This window comes from Sapajus apella, unplaced genomic scaffold (genome assembly GCF_009761245.1).
Source record: "Sapajus apella isolate SASKATOON/1434 unplaced genomic scaffold, GSC_monkey_1.0 scaffold119, whole genome shotgun sequence".
In the NCBI taxonomy this organism is placed as follows: Eukaryota; Metazoa; Chordata; class Mammalia; order Primates; family Cebidae; genus Sapajus; species Sapajus apella.
This window is the reverse complement of record NW_022437059.1, coordinates 2,937,525-2,952,855: the sequence shown is the minus strand read 5'-3', so window position 1 is coordinate 2,952,855 and position 15,331 is coordinate 2,937,525. Positions and strand designations below refer to the sequence as shown.

The following is a 15,331-nucleotide window of genomic DNA, read 5'->3' as shown; positions in this document are numbered from 1 at the left end:
TCCCTCCCTCCCTTCCTCCCACTTCCTTCCCTCCCTCCCTTCCTCCCCCTTCCTTCCCTCCCTCCCTTCCTCCCACTTCCTTCCCTCCCTCCCTTCCTCCCCCCTTCCTTCCCTCCCTCCCTTCCTCCCCACTTCCTTCCTTCCCTTCCTTCTTCCCTCCCTCCTTCCCTTCCCTCTCTTCCTTCCTCCCCCTCTTTTTTTCCTTCCTTTCTCTCTTCCTAGTTTCCTCCCTCCCCCTGCTTTTATTTCCTTCTTTCTTTTCTCCCTCTTTTTCTTTTTGATTTCTGGGTTCTCAGAGTGTTCCTTCTCTGTTTCCACGCCCTCTTACCCTCTTGTCTTCTTGATATTCTAAGCCAGCTTCCCTAGCTCTAGGGGCCTTCTCAGCCTATTCACCCACTGCCTTAAGATCAGATCGGGAAGGAGCAGTAAAAGCTGATGGAGCTAAGAATTAAGCACTTTGACAGCACCTTACAAAAGATGATAGATGGTGACCCCTATGTGAAGAACACTGTTCCCTTATGGCAGGGGAGTTTAGTGCTCCAGTGACACCCCAAGCCTCTAGCATTTCCTAAGAAGGAGGCCTGGGATTCCATCTTCACTTTGCCACCATCCAAAGGTTTGCGGAAAGGACAATATGCTTTCTCCCATGATACGGACGTCTCTGCCACTGGATATACAGCATCTGTCCTCCATGGTAACCTATACAGGGGATCAACAGCACAGACTGGGCCAGGCATAGCCAAGACAGCAGCAGTCACAGCCAGAGTCCCAAATATCAGAAGACTCGCACAGGTCCAGCACACAGTTCCGATGTAGCCATAGACATAACTCTCCCACCCATGGGAGAGCTGCTGTTTTCCATGGACTCAGCTTGAGTCTTAATGCCTCATTGACTCCTTACATATTTTGTCTTTCCCACCTTATGTCTCCTCAGGCTTGGCTGGGCCAGCGTTTCAGTTCCTTGCCTGTCTACGCCTTATTTGAAAAGAAAACATTTGTGTTCTGGTTTTTTATGCCCTGCCTGGGAGGAAGGGGGAGGATGGGTCTGGGGAATCTCGGGTATGATTAGGGTGCAGGTGAAGGTATAACTTGGAGGAAGCGGAGTGAGTTTACCCGCTGTCTCTCTCAGGGAGGATGCGAGACACGGTCCACCTGGAAAATCAATCCTGGATAATTATTCCACAGGCTATGGAAATGGCAGTTCCTTAGAAAAGCACAGGTTTCCCTGGCCAAACGACCTCTGGGTTCATCAATTACAGGCCCCTGTCTCTAGGTAGAACTGCGTTTAATTTCATTCCAGTCAGGCCCACTTAAGGATGTTCCTGGAAGAAGATGCAGTAGCTCCTTCTACCACCAGGCGTCAGCACTGGAGCCAGACACCGTCCAACAGGACTCCCTCCGCCTGGCTGTTTAGCACAGGGCAGAGGGGAGATCAGCAAGATACCAACCACAAGGGCACAAGAACTTTCTCTCACTGCCAATCATCATCAGATTGGTCTGGAGAGATCTGGGGGCAGAGACCGGAGCTCAGTGCATTGTCCTTGCTCTTGGCATCTTACAATAGCCTTGTTGTGCTGAGGCAGCTCCCACATGCTGAGGTCGGCCCCTGGAGTGGGAATCACCCCTCCAGACATTCTGATCCCAAGCACTCAGGCCTCTTATCACCAGGAGGCCTGGCTGCTATCCCCCCAACTGCTTTAATGAGTGTTTCAAGTAAGGGAGCCTCTGATGTTTCCCCGACAATAAACGTCTCCTATTCTGAGAAAAGGTTTATAAGACTTTCTGGTGGCACCCGCAGCCACTGGGACCTTCAAAAACATCCCCTGTCAACTCTCCATAAAGGGGCCTCTGTGCCACCCTGTCACTACTCCGGAGGCTGGGTTTTGTGGTCACAGCTTTGAGAAGAACTTCAGAGAAGGAGCATCACCTGGTCCCTCTAGAAGATACGGCATCTGAGAAAAGATTCTATCTCTTGGCATAATACAAGTTTCTCTCTATTTTCTGTCCAGACCCAGTACAGTGTGTTCCAGGTATGCAGGAAAAAAATGACAGCAATTGCATGCACCGGAGACCTAGTCGTAGGAGAAGCAACTCTGAGAAGAGCCAGTTAGAGAAGGGAATGCACCTGTACCCACACTTGAGGGGCCCGGGGGCCTCTGCACACAGAATTATTGTTCTTGTTGTCAGAAGAGTGCAGGGGATGGAAGAGGGTATCACCCAGGTCACCACTACCAAAGAAAGGCAGATGAGAGCCCACCCTTCTCATGTTTTTTCACTAAGTGGCCATTACAAATTCTGGAGTGGACCTGGGACCTAAGGCCTCAGGCACCCCAGCGGTGGGCTGGCTTTCCTTTACTCCACTCCCCATCACACTTTGGGGATGTTATCAGGAAGAACGAAAGAAAGGGCTTAAGAGGGACAGAGAAGGGAGATTCTGGAGGAAGAGAACTGGGAAGCGCTCACCGTTAACGTTGAGAGTGTAATAGGCCTTGTAGCTGCCCATGTTGCTGGTGGCCGTGCAGCCGTAGGTGCCACTGTCACTCTTGTTGAGGAAGGGGAAGATCAGGGCACTCTCCTGGGTCATCTTCAGGGGCGGCACACTGCCCTCCTTCTCCCATAGGTACTGCTGGGGGCTGTCGAGGCAGACAAATCAGAAGAGCTCAGGAGCGCATAGGCCAGGGAGCTAAAAGAAAAAACAAAATAACTGGGAGCAAGAATGTCAAGGATTGTTTGATGAGACTGGAGAAATAAATTATCAGGGCCAGAGACATCGAACTGCTATATTCCAGGCGGCCTCTTGGGGTTTGTTCTAGGGAAGCTGGAGATCTCTTAACTTGTATCTTACTTCAACTTGGCCTTTGTGGGAACCTCAGGGACTGAGCTAGGGAGTGGCCCCTTCCACTTGTGCTGCTTTGCAGAAGAAATAATTGCAGGTGGACATTATCGGACAGTCAGGGAAATGAGAGGCTCGGGTCAGACAATACAGAGGAGATAGGAAGGAGCTGTTACATTAGGAGACAATGTGAGAGGGTGAAGGGAATGGAGGAGACCAGGAAATGGATCTTCTTACACTGGATTGCCACGACCCTCACAGTGTAGCAACAGCTTCTGGCCCTCACGAGGATGCGGAGGGTCTGGCCTGATCATAGCAGTCGGTGTGTCTGTGGAGGAGACGGTGTCAGTGAAAACCTCCCCACACAGCTTAGGAGATTCCCTCGCCGGTTGCCCACCACAGCTTCGACGTCTAAATGTCTCCACAGCCCAAGAAGCTCAACAAAGACCTTCCTCCTCCTACTTCTTGTGAACAAGAACCATTATTACAATTGAATATAGGAGCAACTTCTGTTACAAACTTGTGTGATAGCATTTTGGAAGGTCTGTTCTTGGTGGGGCCCTAGGAGAGGTCTTAACAGAAAGCTGAGAAGGGAAATGAGTGGCTGACCTGTGCCTAGCAAACTTTCTAGCACGTAGGCAGGACCTCATACATATCTTTTACAGAACGAAGAAACTTGAACTTGCCACTCTTAAGCTCACAACTTCTCAGTCCTCTCTGCTGTGCAAGGGAGCTTAGAACTGGAAGCAATGCTTGAACACAAAACATCATTTTGAATTGTCAGTCCAAGTACGAAGTGAGAGCTTTGAAACAGCGAGAGATCGGGGTCATATTTTGGCTGCAAGAAGGCACTGACACAATATAGAAGGGCTCTGTGAAGGAAGAATGGCATCTGCCGTGGACGCCAAAGGGCTGCTTAGGAGGCTAGGTCCAGATGGCCTCTCAGAACAATACAACCAGATGCTGGTCGAGAACAACAGATAAAGAGGCTGAGCTTCCCCTAAGGATACAGCCAACCTTAACAACCAGTTAATGAACGTGTTTCAGCCAAATCAAATGGGACAAAGAGAATCAGGCCAGGTGAAAGAATGGGTGTCCTGGGACACCACAGCCATAGAAATCTCTAGCACAGTGCCTGGAGTATAGCATTTGTTGACTGACCGCTGATCACAGTTGGGCCAAAAGGGTCCCTGGTGAGTAACTGCCAGATGGTCTGGTATCTAACAGAGGAGTCTTTGGGGTTCAGGCAGGGGACCAAGGAGCAGGTGGGGGAAGCTCTAGGCCAAGGCCTCACACTCGGAACTAATAATTAGAGAAGCACTTTATAGGAATATAGAACTTTGACATTTACAAAGTTCTTTCATAGGCATTGTTTTGTTTATCCTCACGATAACTCAGTGAAGTGAGCAGGAACCACAGAAAGATGAAATGTTTGTCCGGACTGGCTGCCCACAGGTGGAGTCTGCTACATGAATAGCGATGCCGCCCTAACCCGACCTCGTGTTAAAGTTTGAGTAATGGGTCTAGGAGAGGATCAAATAGCAATGAAACCAGGAAAATAATTGGGCCCGGGTCTATTCCACAGGAAGAGGATTAAGGGCTTTGGTTATTCTGAAAACCGCCCAACTTTTAGGTAAGTTAGGACAGGAAGTGCACCATCTCCTAACTCGACCTCCTCCGGCTGGACTTCAGCTGACTCTTTTCCCTTTGGTTCCTCCACTCAGAAGGGCCATTCTTTACCAATTTCCAGTTTCCTCAGGTGAGAAATTCCTATTTCCAAAAGTCCTCAGATGTGTGCTATGTATACTAAAGGTAAATTCCAGAGAGAGTGTGAATGTCCTTGGAAGGGCTAGGCATAGTGAAAGTGACAGTGGCTTCAGGTCAGAATCCCAGGAAAATACATGGAGCTGGGGCAAGTAGAAGGGTAGTCAGTAAAGAAAAGGTCTGGGGGTAATGATGCCAGGGAAACTGTGCTTTCCCACCGCCCACATCTTCTTGAAATCACAGAATGCTAAACTGAGATAAACCTGTAATGACCCTCAGGCTCATCTCTTTCGCTTAGCGTATAAAAAAAATCAAGCTCAGAGGGTAAATTAACGTTCGTAATATAATACAGCTAGTAAGTGATGGAGTGCAGACTAGAAACTACTTCCTGGGAATCCTGAGTTACTACGGTTACCACTACAGTTTGCAGTCTGGCTGCATGACCCTGGCCCAGCCCAGGGGTTGGTAAACTTTCCCTCTGGACCAAATCCTGCCACCTGCACGCTTTTGTGAATAAAGTTTTATGGGAACATAGTCCAGCTCATTTGTTTACATATTGTCTATGACTTCGTCCCTACAACAACAGCAGAATTAAGTAGTTGAGACAGAGACTGTATAGTTCTCAGAGCCTAAAATATTCATGACTGGGCCCTCTGTAAAGAGTTTTCCAATCCCCGGCCTAATCTCGGCAGTCCTTGTTTCATTGCTTCCTATTTACTTAACTCTGCATGTTGTTTCATGCACAGTCACCTTCACTTTCTTTTTCCTTGGTCCTCATCTCATACCTCATCCTTCTTCATCCCCAAGCCCATGACATACATAAAACTTCAATGCGTTGAGCGGTGGATCTGTCAGCTCCCTTTAGAGATTCATGGTTCACAGAGCACACGATGTTCGCCCCGTCATCCTCCCGGGTAACCTGAAATGTCACCGAGCTGCTCACGGTGAAGGTTTTACCATTGGGATCTTCCTGTATGCGAGTTGGTTCCCCTAGAGTGCGGAAACAGTGGCACACACACAAACACACAGAGAGAGACACGGAGTAAACCTCACATACAGATATCACGTGGGCCTTATTGTAGATGTATACATGGTGAGTCTCAACCTAGATAAACTTAGGTTGTGGCACGGATATGTACTCACAGGGAGAATGTAGGCCCCAACACACACATAGGCACATAAGTGCACACAAAGTATCTGTCATTCCCCTTTTCTTCTTCCATGCCATGCCTCCTGTGTACATTCATAGACAGGCCCTTCTCTCTCTCTTTCCAGAACCACTTTCTCCTGTAACCCAAGGCAGGAGGTACTCACCATGGAGTTCTTGGTCACCCTTTCTCCAGGTGAGCCGGGCTGCAGGTTTGCTCCCAGAAGACTGACAGTTTAGGGTGGCTGTGTCCTTTTCCCGTAATGAAGATTTATAACCGGTGATGATGGGCTTCTGTGGAATTCCTGCCATGGATAGGGGATGGCCAGGATAGGAAGGAGAGGCACCATAGGGTCACACTTCTGCTCTCCCTGTGGAGATGGCTTCTCTGAGTACCTAGGTGCTACTATAATTTCTCGTGGGTTAGAAGACTAGAGAAACCATCCTTCTCTGTTCTCCTCTCTGAGGACCAGAGGGAAGACTTGGGGAGGCAGCACGGTAGTGAGAAGATACGCCACAGCACAGACATGACACACGACACACCACTTACACCAAAACTGGTGGCCGCAGAGATAGTGTGAGTCTCAGTGAGGCAAAGAAGAAAGGTGAACTATAGAATGAAATATACGATGAAGATGAGAGCATGTAAGCAACTGGGTTACTTATTTTGGAAATTATAACACGTGCACGTCTTGTTTTCCTCACACCATCTTGGGAGGTAGGTAGAAGGGGTATGATCATCTCTCTGTTATACGAGGAAATTCAGGCTCAAAGAGAGTAAGAAGTTTGTCCTAGATCAAACAGTAAGTAGAGCACAAAGGATTAAAACCTGTTTCTTTTTACATTTTATCCCATTGCCAGGGGAACACAGGCTGAACTTTCCTAAAGTGCTTGGAGACTTGCCTGGCACCAGGCTGCTTCAGGGACCCATGAAGGGAGGTGTGTTTGCAAGGAAGCATGCTGTAGAGACACTGGGGTTTGGGAGTCTCACCTAGGACTGTGACGAGGGACTTGGCAGTTCGCACAGGCATCGTGAAGATCGAGCAGGTGTACTCGCCCTCATCTGCCAGGGCCACGTTGCTGATGCTGATGCTGAGCTCGTGGGGAGTCGAGGTAACCAGCTGAATTCGATTATCTCGAAGCGCTGGGGAAATCAGGAGAATGGAAAGCTAGGATTTTACTGGCACCTCTCGTGTTTATTTTCCAATCCCAGGCCAGCTTCTTTGGGGGAAGGGGTCTAGTAGGGTGGGTGGGAGAAAAAAATAACTGCTCCTGAGCTTAAGAAGTCTTTAAGTCATTCAGTCACTTTTCTGGGTCATTGGACATAGTAGCCTAAGAGATACTCAGAAAGTAGTTTGGCTCTTGTAAGCTTCCACGTAAGATACCTGGGACAACATTGACTTCTGCTTTCTGTCAGAAAAGTCACTGTCAGTGAAGTCACTCCAGAATCCTGGAAGACTATGCATGCTCTAAACCAGAGCTATAATACTGGAACCAGTTGGGGAACTGATGGCTTGTTATATCCTGAAACAGCATACTACCACGTTTCTCAGCCTCTGGACTACAGGAACAGTTCCCCTTGGTGTCTGCAGTCCCCTTCTCTAGCCCATGGTTTTCATGGAGAAAGGTAACTTGTGAGATACTACCTCTCTTCTCCCCAAAGTAGAGGGTCTGCTGAGCAGGGTTAGACCATTGCAGGGATGAGTCCTCGTGATCTTTCACTTGGCACTTGAGCACCACGGTGCCACCAGCCACCACTGTTTCATCAGATGTCCAGGGCTGGCTGTCTGCAGGAGTAGAAGAGGGTTAGTTTCCTGAGGACCCCTAGCCCCTCCTCCCATTTCTGAGCCAAAGTACACCTCATCTAACTCAGACCTTCCAAGGCCCTGGTTTAAACAAGGTCTTGGTGTACCCTTAAGGTTTCATGGGGGAAGGAAAAGAGGTGGTGGTGGCGGCGGTGGGGGGAAAGACCTCAGCTTTTCTTACTTCGAATACACAGAAAAGCAAATAGTCACTTGTTAAATGTTTCCTGAATGAAACTGACAGGGCCACGAACATTTAGAGGAGTAAAGGCACCCCAAATCTACACATACCACTCCACATATGTCTTTTCGCTATGGTTCTACCATTCACCGTTGAAAACACACATACGTATCTGTCGTTCTACGTTTTGCCTTCCTGCCACCACCTACGTCTAAGAACAAGAACAGGAGAAGCAGCTGTGACTAATAATCCTAAAACTAAAATGGAGAAAAGGCTAAACCAGCTCTTGGCTTGCACATTCCTTGACACAAGACGTGGCTGGTAGAAAACTGCAAAACAAACAAACAAAATATTTTTAAAGCGAAACATTTTTACACACTTTTCAATTCTTCTGACAATAACTTCCCCTCAATCAAGGCCCTTAGCATATTCCCCATGGTATTAGTGTTACCCGCCTTGCAACACGCAACCCAAATCACCATCCTGATGTCATTTTAAAGAGGGAAGGATTAAGGCTTTCTCTTCAATGTGATGAAAACATGCTTTCTAATCCTTCTCTCCTTAGTGAAGTTAAATAAAACAATACAAAAAGGACTAGAAAGGTATCTTATGGATGACCCATTTGAATCTCCACTGTGCCTTCTGGCCAGGCCTACCTGGGAGCCCTTCTGGCGCCAGGACACTTGCTTCCTGTTGTTCCGTGTTCCCCACAGCATGGATTCTGACTTCCAGTACTGATTCCCTCATCTGCAGAACTGATTTTCCGTGACTCAGTAGCACTGACCTCCACAGAAAAAATCTAAAACAGACAACGTCTTCCAGCTCTGATTCTAAAACATCCACCAAAAAATCTCTTCCTTGATACTAAATTGTTTCACCAACATTGCTTATGTCTGAATAGGAAACCGAGAAACTTACTTCCTATATTCCCCTATAGAGAATTTTAAAACAATTCCACGCTCCTTTTGGCACCCACCTTACCCCTGACTGCTTATTCTTTTCTTGGTTTCTGGAATTCCATTTCCAGGAAATACTCAATGGGTGCTCCCAGCAGAGCAGAGGCCCCGAGAATGAAGATGTTTGTGCTGGAGTTGATGCCATGGACTGATAGCATCGACTGTTCAGGGTGACTGTTCCCAAATTGGAGCACAAGCCTGGTGGTTAGTATCAGCATTAAGAATTGTAAAAATTAGTAGAACCGAGTGAGATCTTTGGGATCGTGGAATCCCCCATTTTACAAATGTAGGCAATGAGGCAATGGAGATGCAATGATTGCCTAGGCTCATTGTACTAATTTGAGTTAGAACTAGAACTCTGTTCCTGTGTCTCTCAATGCGGTGCCCTTTTCATTGAAACGCTTCTCAAGTCATCATCTAAACCGGGCATTAAAACCATGATTTTGAGATTAGTGTACAAGGGACTGAGCTGGCTGGGGTAAAGTTGAAAGTGATACATTCCTAAAACCTCTCAACAAATGATTTGAGAAACCCTTCATTTACCATAGCCGCGTGCCAATTTTTGACCAGTCATCCCTTTGTCCCTGGTTCCCTTTGAAGAATTCCGCTGTGATTGTGTCTTTCCAGGACCTCTTTATTCTGAATAATATATTCCCCTGGAATCGTTTTATTTTGGAAAAGAAGTGTAGGGTGTACAGAGGTCTCTGTATTGGAGTACGGGAAGAAGGAGTAGGTGCAACAGAATTTGGTGGTGCAGACTAAGAACTAAAATGTCAGATGGAAGGGAGACAGTGCTGTGTGGTAATGACAGGAGTGAGAACATGTGGTGGAGGCAACATGAGTGGGAGAGGATGTGAGGATGAGTGAGGGAACTGAGGGACATTGAGATGAGGGGGCCTGGATTCTCACCTTGACTGGCCAGCATGTCAGGGCTGCTCCAGACTGTGGAGCTGATGGCCTCGTCGAGTGGAGCCAGAGTTCCCAGCTCCAAATCCTGCTCCTGCCAGTAGCCTGGGGAGAGAACCTCCATCAAGCATGAGCCCTACATGTATCCTGCTACAGTGTGGGGCTCGACTTTCACTGCTGGGCATGTGGGAAAGGCTAGGTCCCTAGGAAAAGTAGGTTCACGAGGATACCTAAGAGAAGGTAGGTTTCTCCCCAAGGGGAGAAATTAACTAGAGTCCTGAGAAAGGAAGTGCCTTTTTCTCTGAAGGGGTGAATTAAAGGAGGATGCTAACTTTTATCAGACAATCATAGAATGTTAGAGCCAAAGGAATCTTAAGAGTTCATTCAGTCCAGTTCTCCCACTTCGCAGATGAGGCCAATGAAACCCTTAAAGGTTAAAAGTGACTTGGTGAAGGTCACCACTGAAAAATGAAAGACCACCTAAGATTTCTCATTCCTTATCCAGAATTGTTTCTGCTCCGCCGTATGATTCACTAAAATGACTACACATTTGATAATTAGAAAATACTTTCACAAGTAATCCTCTTAATAAACCTGTAAAATAAGTACAAGGACATTGTCATTCCTATTTTGCAGATTGGAAATAGAATGAAATGACTCGCCCAAGGTCATACGAATAGGAGACGAAGACTAGAAATTAAATGCCTGATTTTAAATGCAAAGCTCTATTTGTTTCCCTGTGAGACTCCCACCATTGAAGAAACACGTGGTGGTTAAGCCTGAAAGTAGTACCACGTCTTCCCAGATTGCTACCCAGATTGGGATACTTAAATTATCTTTTAACTTAATGACAGAGCCTGCTCCTTCCTCTGGAACCACAAACCCCTTTTCCAGGGCCTGAGTCACCGCCTCGCCTCTCTTCCTGCAGGGTAACCCCGTCCCACGGGCCTTGCCCCCAACCCAACCTGAAGAGGCGGAGGGACAAAGAACCCCGCCTCCTGAATCAATTCAGGGTCTCCGGCCGCAGGGCCCGGGTGCAGCCAATCAAGTGCGCAAAGTTCAGTGAGCTCATCCGCTGCGGAGCAGAGCCCGGGGCTGCTGGGCGTCCGGGCCCAGGAGTTGCGGGAGAACTTCGCCGGTCGTCCCAGCGCGCGAGAGCCCGCTGAGGAGAGGCTGGTGGAAGAGGAGAGGGGAGAAGGGGGGCGCCAGGACCAAGAGAGGGCGCGCGGGGGCCGGGAGGTCGAGATTAAAAAGGAAAGAGGTGGGACGCGGGCTTAGGGTCCCTGAGGAAGAGAAGGACAGGACTAGGGAGAGAATTGCCTTATCAGAAGCTAAGGGAAAGGGGCGAGGGACGAGAGGAGAGGGAAGGGAGAAGTCGAGGGGTACAGGAGAAAGAGGGGTGGAGAGGGAAGGGGGAGAGCGGGAGGCCAGCGTGGGGAGGGAGTCAGGCCGGAAGCGGGCAGCCTTAGAGAGTCCTAGCACAGAGGTTCCCTGGCCTCCATGCAGGCACCTCCCCTCTTCGCTGCTCCTCTCAGGCAGCTTCCAGGAGATTTTAGTAATTACTCTGTTCTTAAATGGGAGAAGCGCTAATGCCCAAATGCTGAGAGGGAGTAAAGCAGAGAAAACAGAGAAAAACAGTAACTAGTGGAGAGAAGTAGGCAAGAAAGGCGGGAAAGGGAAGCGTTGATAACAGCGAGGCAAGCAGGATGAGAATGAGAGAAGGAAAGGGGGCTGGGGAGAGGGGCCAGTGCTGTCACATCCAGCAGGGGCTCTCCCTGAGTGCCCCCCACACTCACCCTGCTACCTTCCGTGCACGTGGAGGATGGAGGCAACCTGAAGGTGGTGAGTGCTCACATTGTTTTTCCCATTATGTGTTCTTGGGTGCACTGTGTCAACGTCAACACACAGTAGGGAACCAGATTGGTTGTGCCCAGGTGTGGGACGGCAGAGGGAGAGGGAGAAGGCAGAGAGGAGTCGACATTCAGCCCCTCTGTGTTGGTATCCAGTGCACCGTGAGTGCTAAACAGGCCTTTGCCCAAATGAATGGAGGAAATAGCCGTCTCATACCATGGTATAGGACTTTCCGTTTACAGAGTGGATTTTCAACCGCGAATTCATTTAATCTCAAAACAAACTCAACAGACAAGCAGCCAGATAGAATTGCTTTTTACAACGAGGTTCAATTATTTACCTAAAGGCACACAAATAGTATACCTCTCAAGAATCCTTTTTGTCTCTGATGGTGCTTTGGGGGCTTTTTCAACATTTTATATTTCTCGTGGCATTCCAGTGTGATTTACTTGTTTAGTTATCAGTCTCCTCATCTAAACTTTGAGCTGGTTAAGAGCAGGAGCCTTAAGTTATTCATCGTTGTATCTTTAGCACTTATCCCATAGTGGGCTCTCAGTACATTTAATTGGCTCTGGTAATTCATTCAGCCACACTTGGCACTGTGCTATGTATATTGTTAATCAGGCAGAGCATGTATTCTGTCCAACAGCATGGGCTTAGTCTTCACTCTCCTGCTGCTTCTTTCATCTGTGCTTTTTTCTGCATCCTCCTTAGTTGCTTTTCTCTTTGCTCATATTTCTTTCATCCCTCCCCTCCTCCTGCATTTCACAGGCATCTTCTTTCTGCATAGGATGAATAAGTGATGTAGATCATTCAAACCAAACTGGATTGTTCAGTGAGAGGACTGATAACCAAATAATCTCCAATAAATGGCCTACTGGGGATATGCATGATATATTGCCTCTATAGGTTTACAGAGAACTCACTCTCATTTGTGGTTTCTTAAACTGTGCAAGAGCTGGCTGTTTCGTTTTTCTTCCCCCACAGGTGACATTTTTTCCCTCTAATTTTGAAATGCACTTATAATCTCATGTCTTCTCTTGAGAACTGTCTCTTAATACGCTTGAAAGTTATCTCGTCATTTTTATAAAATTGTAAGCCTGTATGATAAATTCCGAATGGCCACTCCCCAGAGAGTGAATGATTGTTTATAATGCTATCGACAGAAACATGGATATGTAGCAGAAATTATAACCTGGGTTGTGAAAGACTTGTACCTTCTTTGGATTCAGATTGTGTCAGTCATTTATGACATCAGCGTGAATTCCCTCAATGAATTCAGACTGAAAAGGAAAACTTAGGAGTACTCTGAATGGGTGGTATGGAATTTGAAGTGGAAATAGGAGCTTGGAAGGAGCTTCTGTCGTTGAGACCATACAACCTTTAGTGAGAGAAGGCTCAGGCTGCTCAGGTAGAAGAACAAACGAAGAGAGCTTCGGTCGTGTTGGTCAGATTGTTTCCCTGCTCAGAAACCATCACTGACTCTCCACTGTCTGCAGATATTACCCAGAGTTGTCAGCCTGGCTTTCAAGGTCCTGTATAGTCTGATGCCAACCTTCCTTTCAGTTTTGTCTTTTCGCTATTTCACTCACCCTGCATTCCAGGCAAGCGAAGCCATTTGGAATTCTATGAATGCTTTGTTTTCCTGCATCCATTCCTTTTCCTACAGTAACTTTGCTGATAATACCCTTCACCCATCTTCACATGTCTAAACCTTATCTATGCATAAACTATACATTTTGTGGCATTTTCTTGATCAGAAGTCTTCCCTGATTGTCCCAGATGGAAATAATTCCCCATTTCTCTTAGTTACACACTTTATCTGCTTTTTCTTAAATTAGGCATTTCTTTCTGCTTTGTACTGCAAGTTTGACTTTCCTCCCAAATTATAAAGATTCCATAGGTAGGGCCTGATGAATTTTGTATCCAGTATTGGCCCTAATGTAGCATATTGCATATAGGAGGTGCTTTAATAAATATTTCTTTATTAAATGAATCAGATACTGAGCATCTTCTATTAGAGTTAGGTTCAAAATCTGTCAGTAGAGAGGAAATAGCAAACCAAACAGGATAGAAAGAAACAGGCCAAGGGAGATGGTAGGCTAATCAGAAAACTATAAGACAGAAGAAATTGGTATTCATCAACAGTTTCTATATATCAGGATCCAAATTAGGTGCTATATATTCATTATTCCATAACAACCACCTTTTAATATATAGGTATTATGACACACATGTTAAAACCGAGTAAAATACATTATTCATATGATGTATCTAATAAGTACTGGGATAGGATGGACTTTAAACTTAGACCTCTCAGACCACAAAGCCCAGGCCTTCTGCACATATTTACTGCACTGCCCCACTCTGTAGAAGCATGTTACTTTGTGTGTGTGGTGGTGGCGTAGAGCATAATGTGGGAGAGATTCCTTGTTGCATTGCTGGCCAGGGGTGGCTCACCTAAAGAATATTTACAAAATTCACCTGCAGTATGATGAAAATGACAGTATAGCAAATTGGAAATGGGTGCTGGTGATATTGGTGGTCCTGTGGTTCATACCCATTGAATTATATTTTTACTTGGATGCCTTAATGTGCCTGCACCTATACCTTTGGGACTATTTCATGCACTCTTAAGTGACTCACCGTGTGGGACTCTTCAGAGAACCAAGCAAATAGCATATCTAGTTAAAAAAAAAATCTCCTTGTGTATTCATAGCACTCTTGCACCTAGGCTGAAAACTAAAAAATTATCTTATTTGTTCTGAATTGCTTTGGAGGTTACTTAATTCTTGGTTTATTTGCTCATGGGTTCTAGTATCTTTAGGATTTCCAGCATTTCAAAGGACAAAGTGGCCCTTTCACCCACTAATTTTCTTCTGATAGATTGTTCATTTTAAGAGTGGCAGAGGTGGGAATTGGAGAATTACTAATGTGCTGCTTTAAAGCAGCATTGGCACCTGTTATGGAGTTTTTCACTCATAGCACAGGATCTCACACGTAGTAAGTGCTCAATAAATATTTGTTGAATAAATAAATGAGTGACTCAAATAAATAAATATGTATTGTCTTGAATTTAAGTAACTTTAGTGGGAAGTCTATGAAAGTCTTCCAGTATAACCCCTGATTGCTTGGTTTATATATCATCCACACCGTGTCTGTTTTGGGGACGTACAACATATTGTAGGCCTTTCAGCCATAAACAGGGTCACAGGTGCACATGTCAGATGTGGAACAAGAGGACAGAGCTCTCCTGCCTAACTGCTGATGGCCTTGCCAGTGCCTGGGTCCAGAGTCCCACTTCCCTGACTGTAGAAAAAAACAGCTCCCTGAGTAGGAGTTGATGATGATGGTGATGATGATGATGATGACTCAGCATTTCTCTAACTCCAGAGTTAAAAATACTGTTCATCCCAGCCTACTTGTTATTCCTCACGACTACCATGACAGGTGGGTGGAGGAGTGTTATCTCCAAGGGAAAAACATATTGGGGGCTGTGGCCCAGAATACTGAAGGGACCCACTTTTAGAATGGTTTATCTACATCCATTGCTCCTTGTCCAGATTATGTCATTCTCATTTTTCCCTGACCCCAGCTTCTTAGTGAATTCTGTGTTCGTTTGGATCACACACACAAGAAACTGGCCATGGCAAAATCAGGATTAAAACTTAGCCTCTGGAGCTTTTCTTTATGCCCAGAGTGACAGTTTTCTTTGACAGTGAGTGTTTGATTGTGCATTTGAAAGAAATCAGACCAGTTCCATCTGAATTCCGATTGAGATGAAAACTTCAAGATTTTGGGGAGTTGCTTTGCCTGTAGTGCACAAAACCCTGATCAGAAGGGACCCTGAAAACCCTGGTCAGAAGGGACCCTGAAAACCCTGGTCAGAAG

General features: G+C 46.5%; 1 protein-coding gene across 2 annotated transcripts in view; it reads right to left on the bottom strand.

Moving 5' to 3' along the window:
- Window positions 1-15,331, bottom strand: part of CADM3 (cell adhesion molecule 3) — a 32,014-nt gene that overhangs the window by 3,926 nt on the left and 12,757 nt on the right. Inside the window, exons 2-8 of one of the 2 annotated variants that reach the window (XM_032260773.1) lie at window positions 9,593-9,694; window positions 7,391-7,531; window positions 6,736-6,888; window positions 5,912-6,049; window positions 5,417-5,587; window positions 3,071-3,161; window positions 2,464-2,633 (exon numbers count right to left, since the gene is read on the bottom strand). In XM_032260773.1, coding sequence (XP_032116664.1) covers window positions 2,464-2,633; window positions 3,071-3,161; window positions 5,417-5,587; window positions 5,912-6,049; window positions 6,736-6,888; window positions 7,391-7,531; window positions 9,593-9,694 — 966 coding nt within the window. The remainder of the gene's footprint in view (window positions 1-2,463; window positions 2,634-3,070; window positions 3,162-5,416; window positions 5,588-5,911; window positions 6,050-6,735; window positions 6,889-7,390; window positions 7,532-9,592; window positions 9,695-15,331) is intronic. The other variant, XM_032260774.1, reaches the window with a different exon arrangement.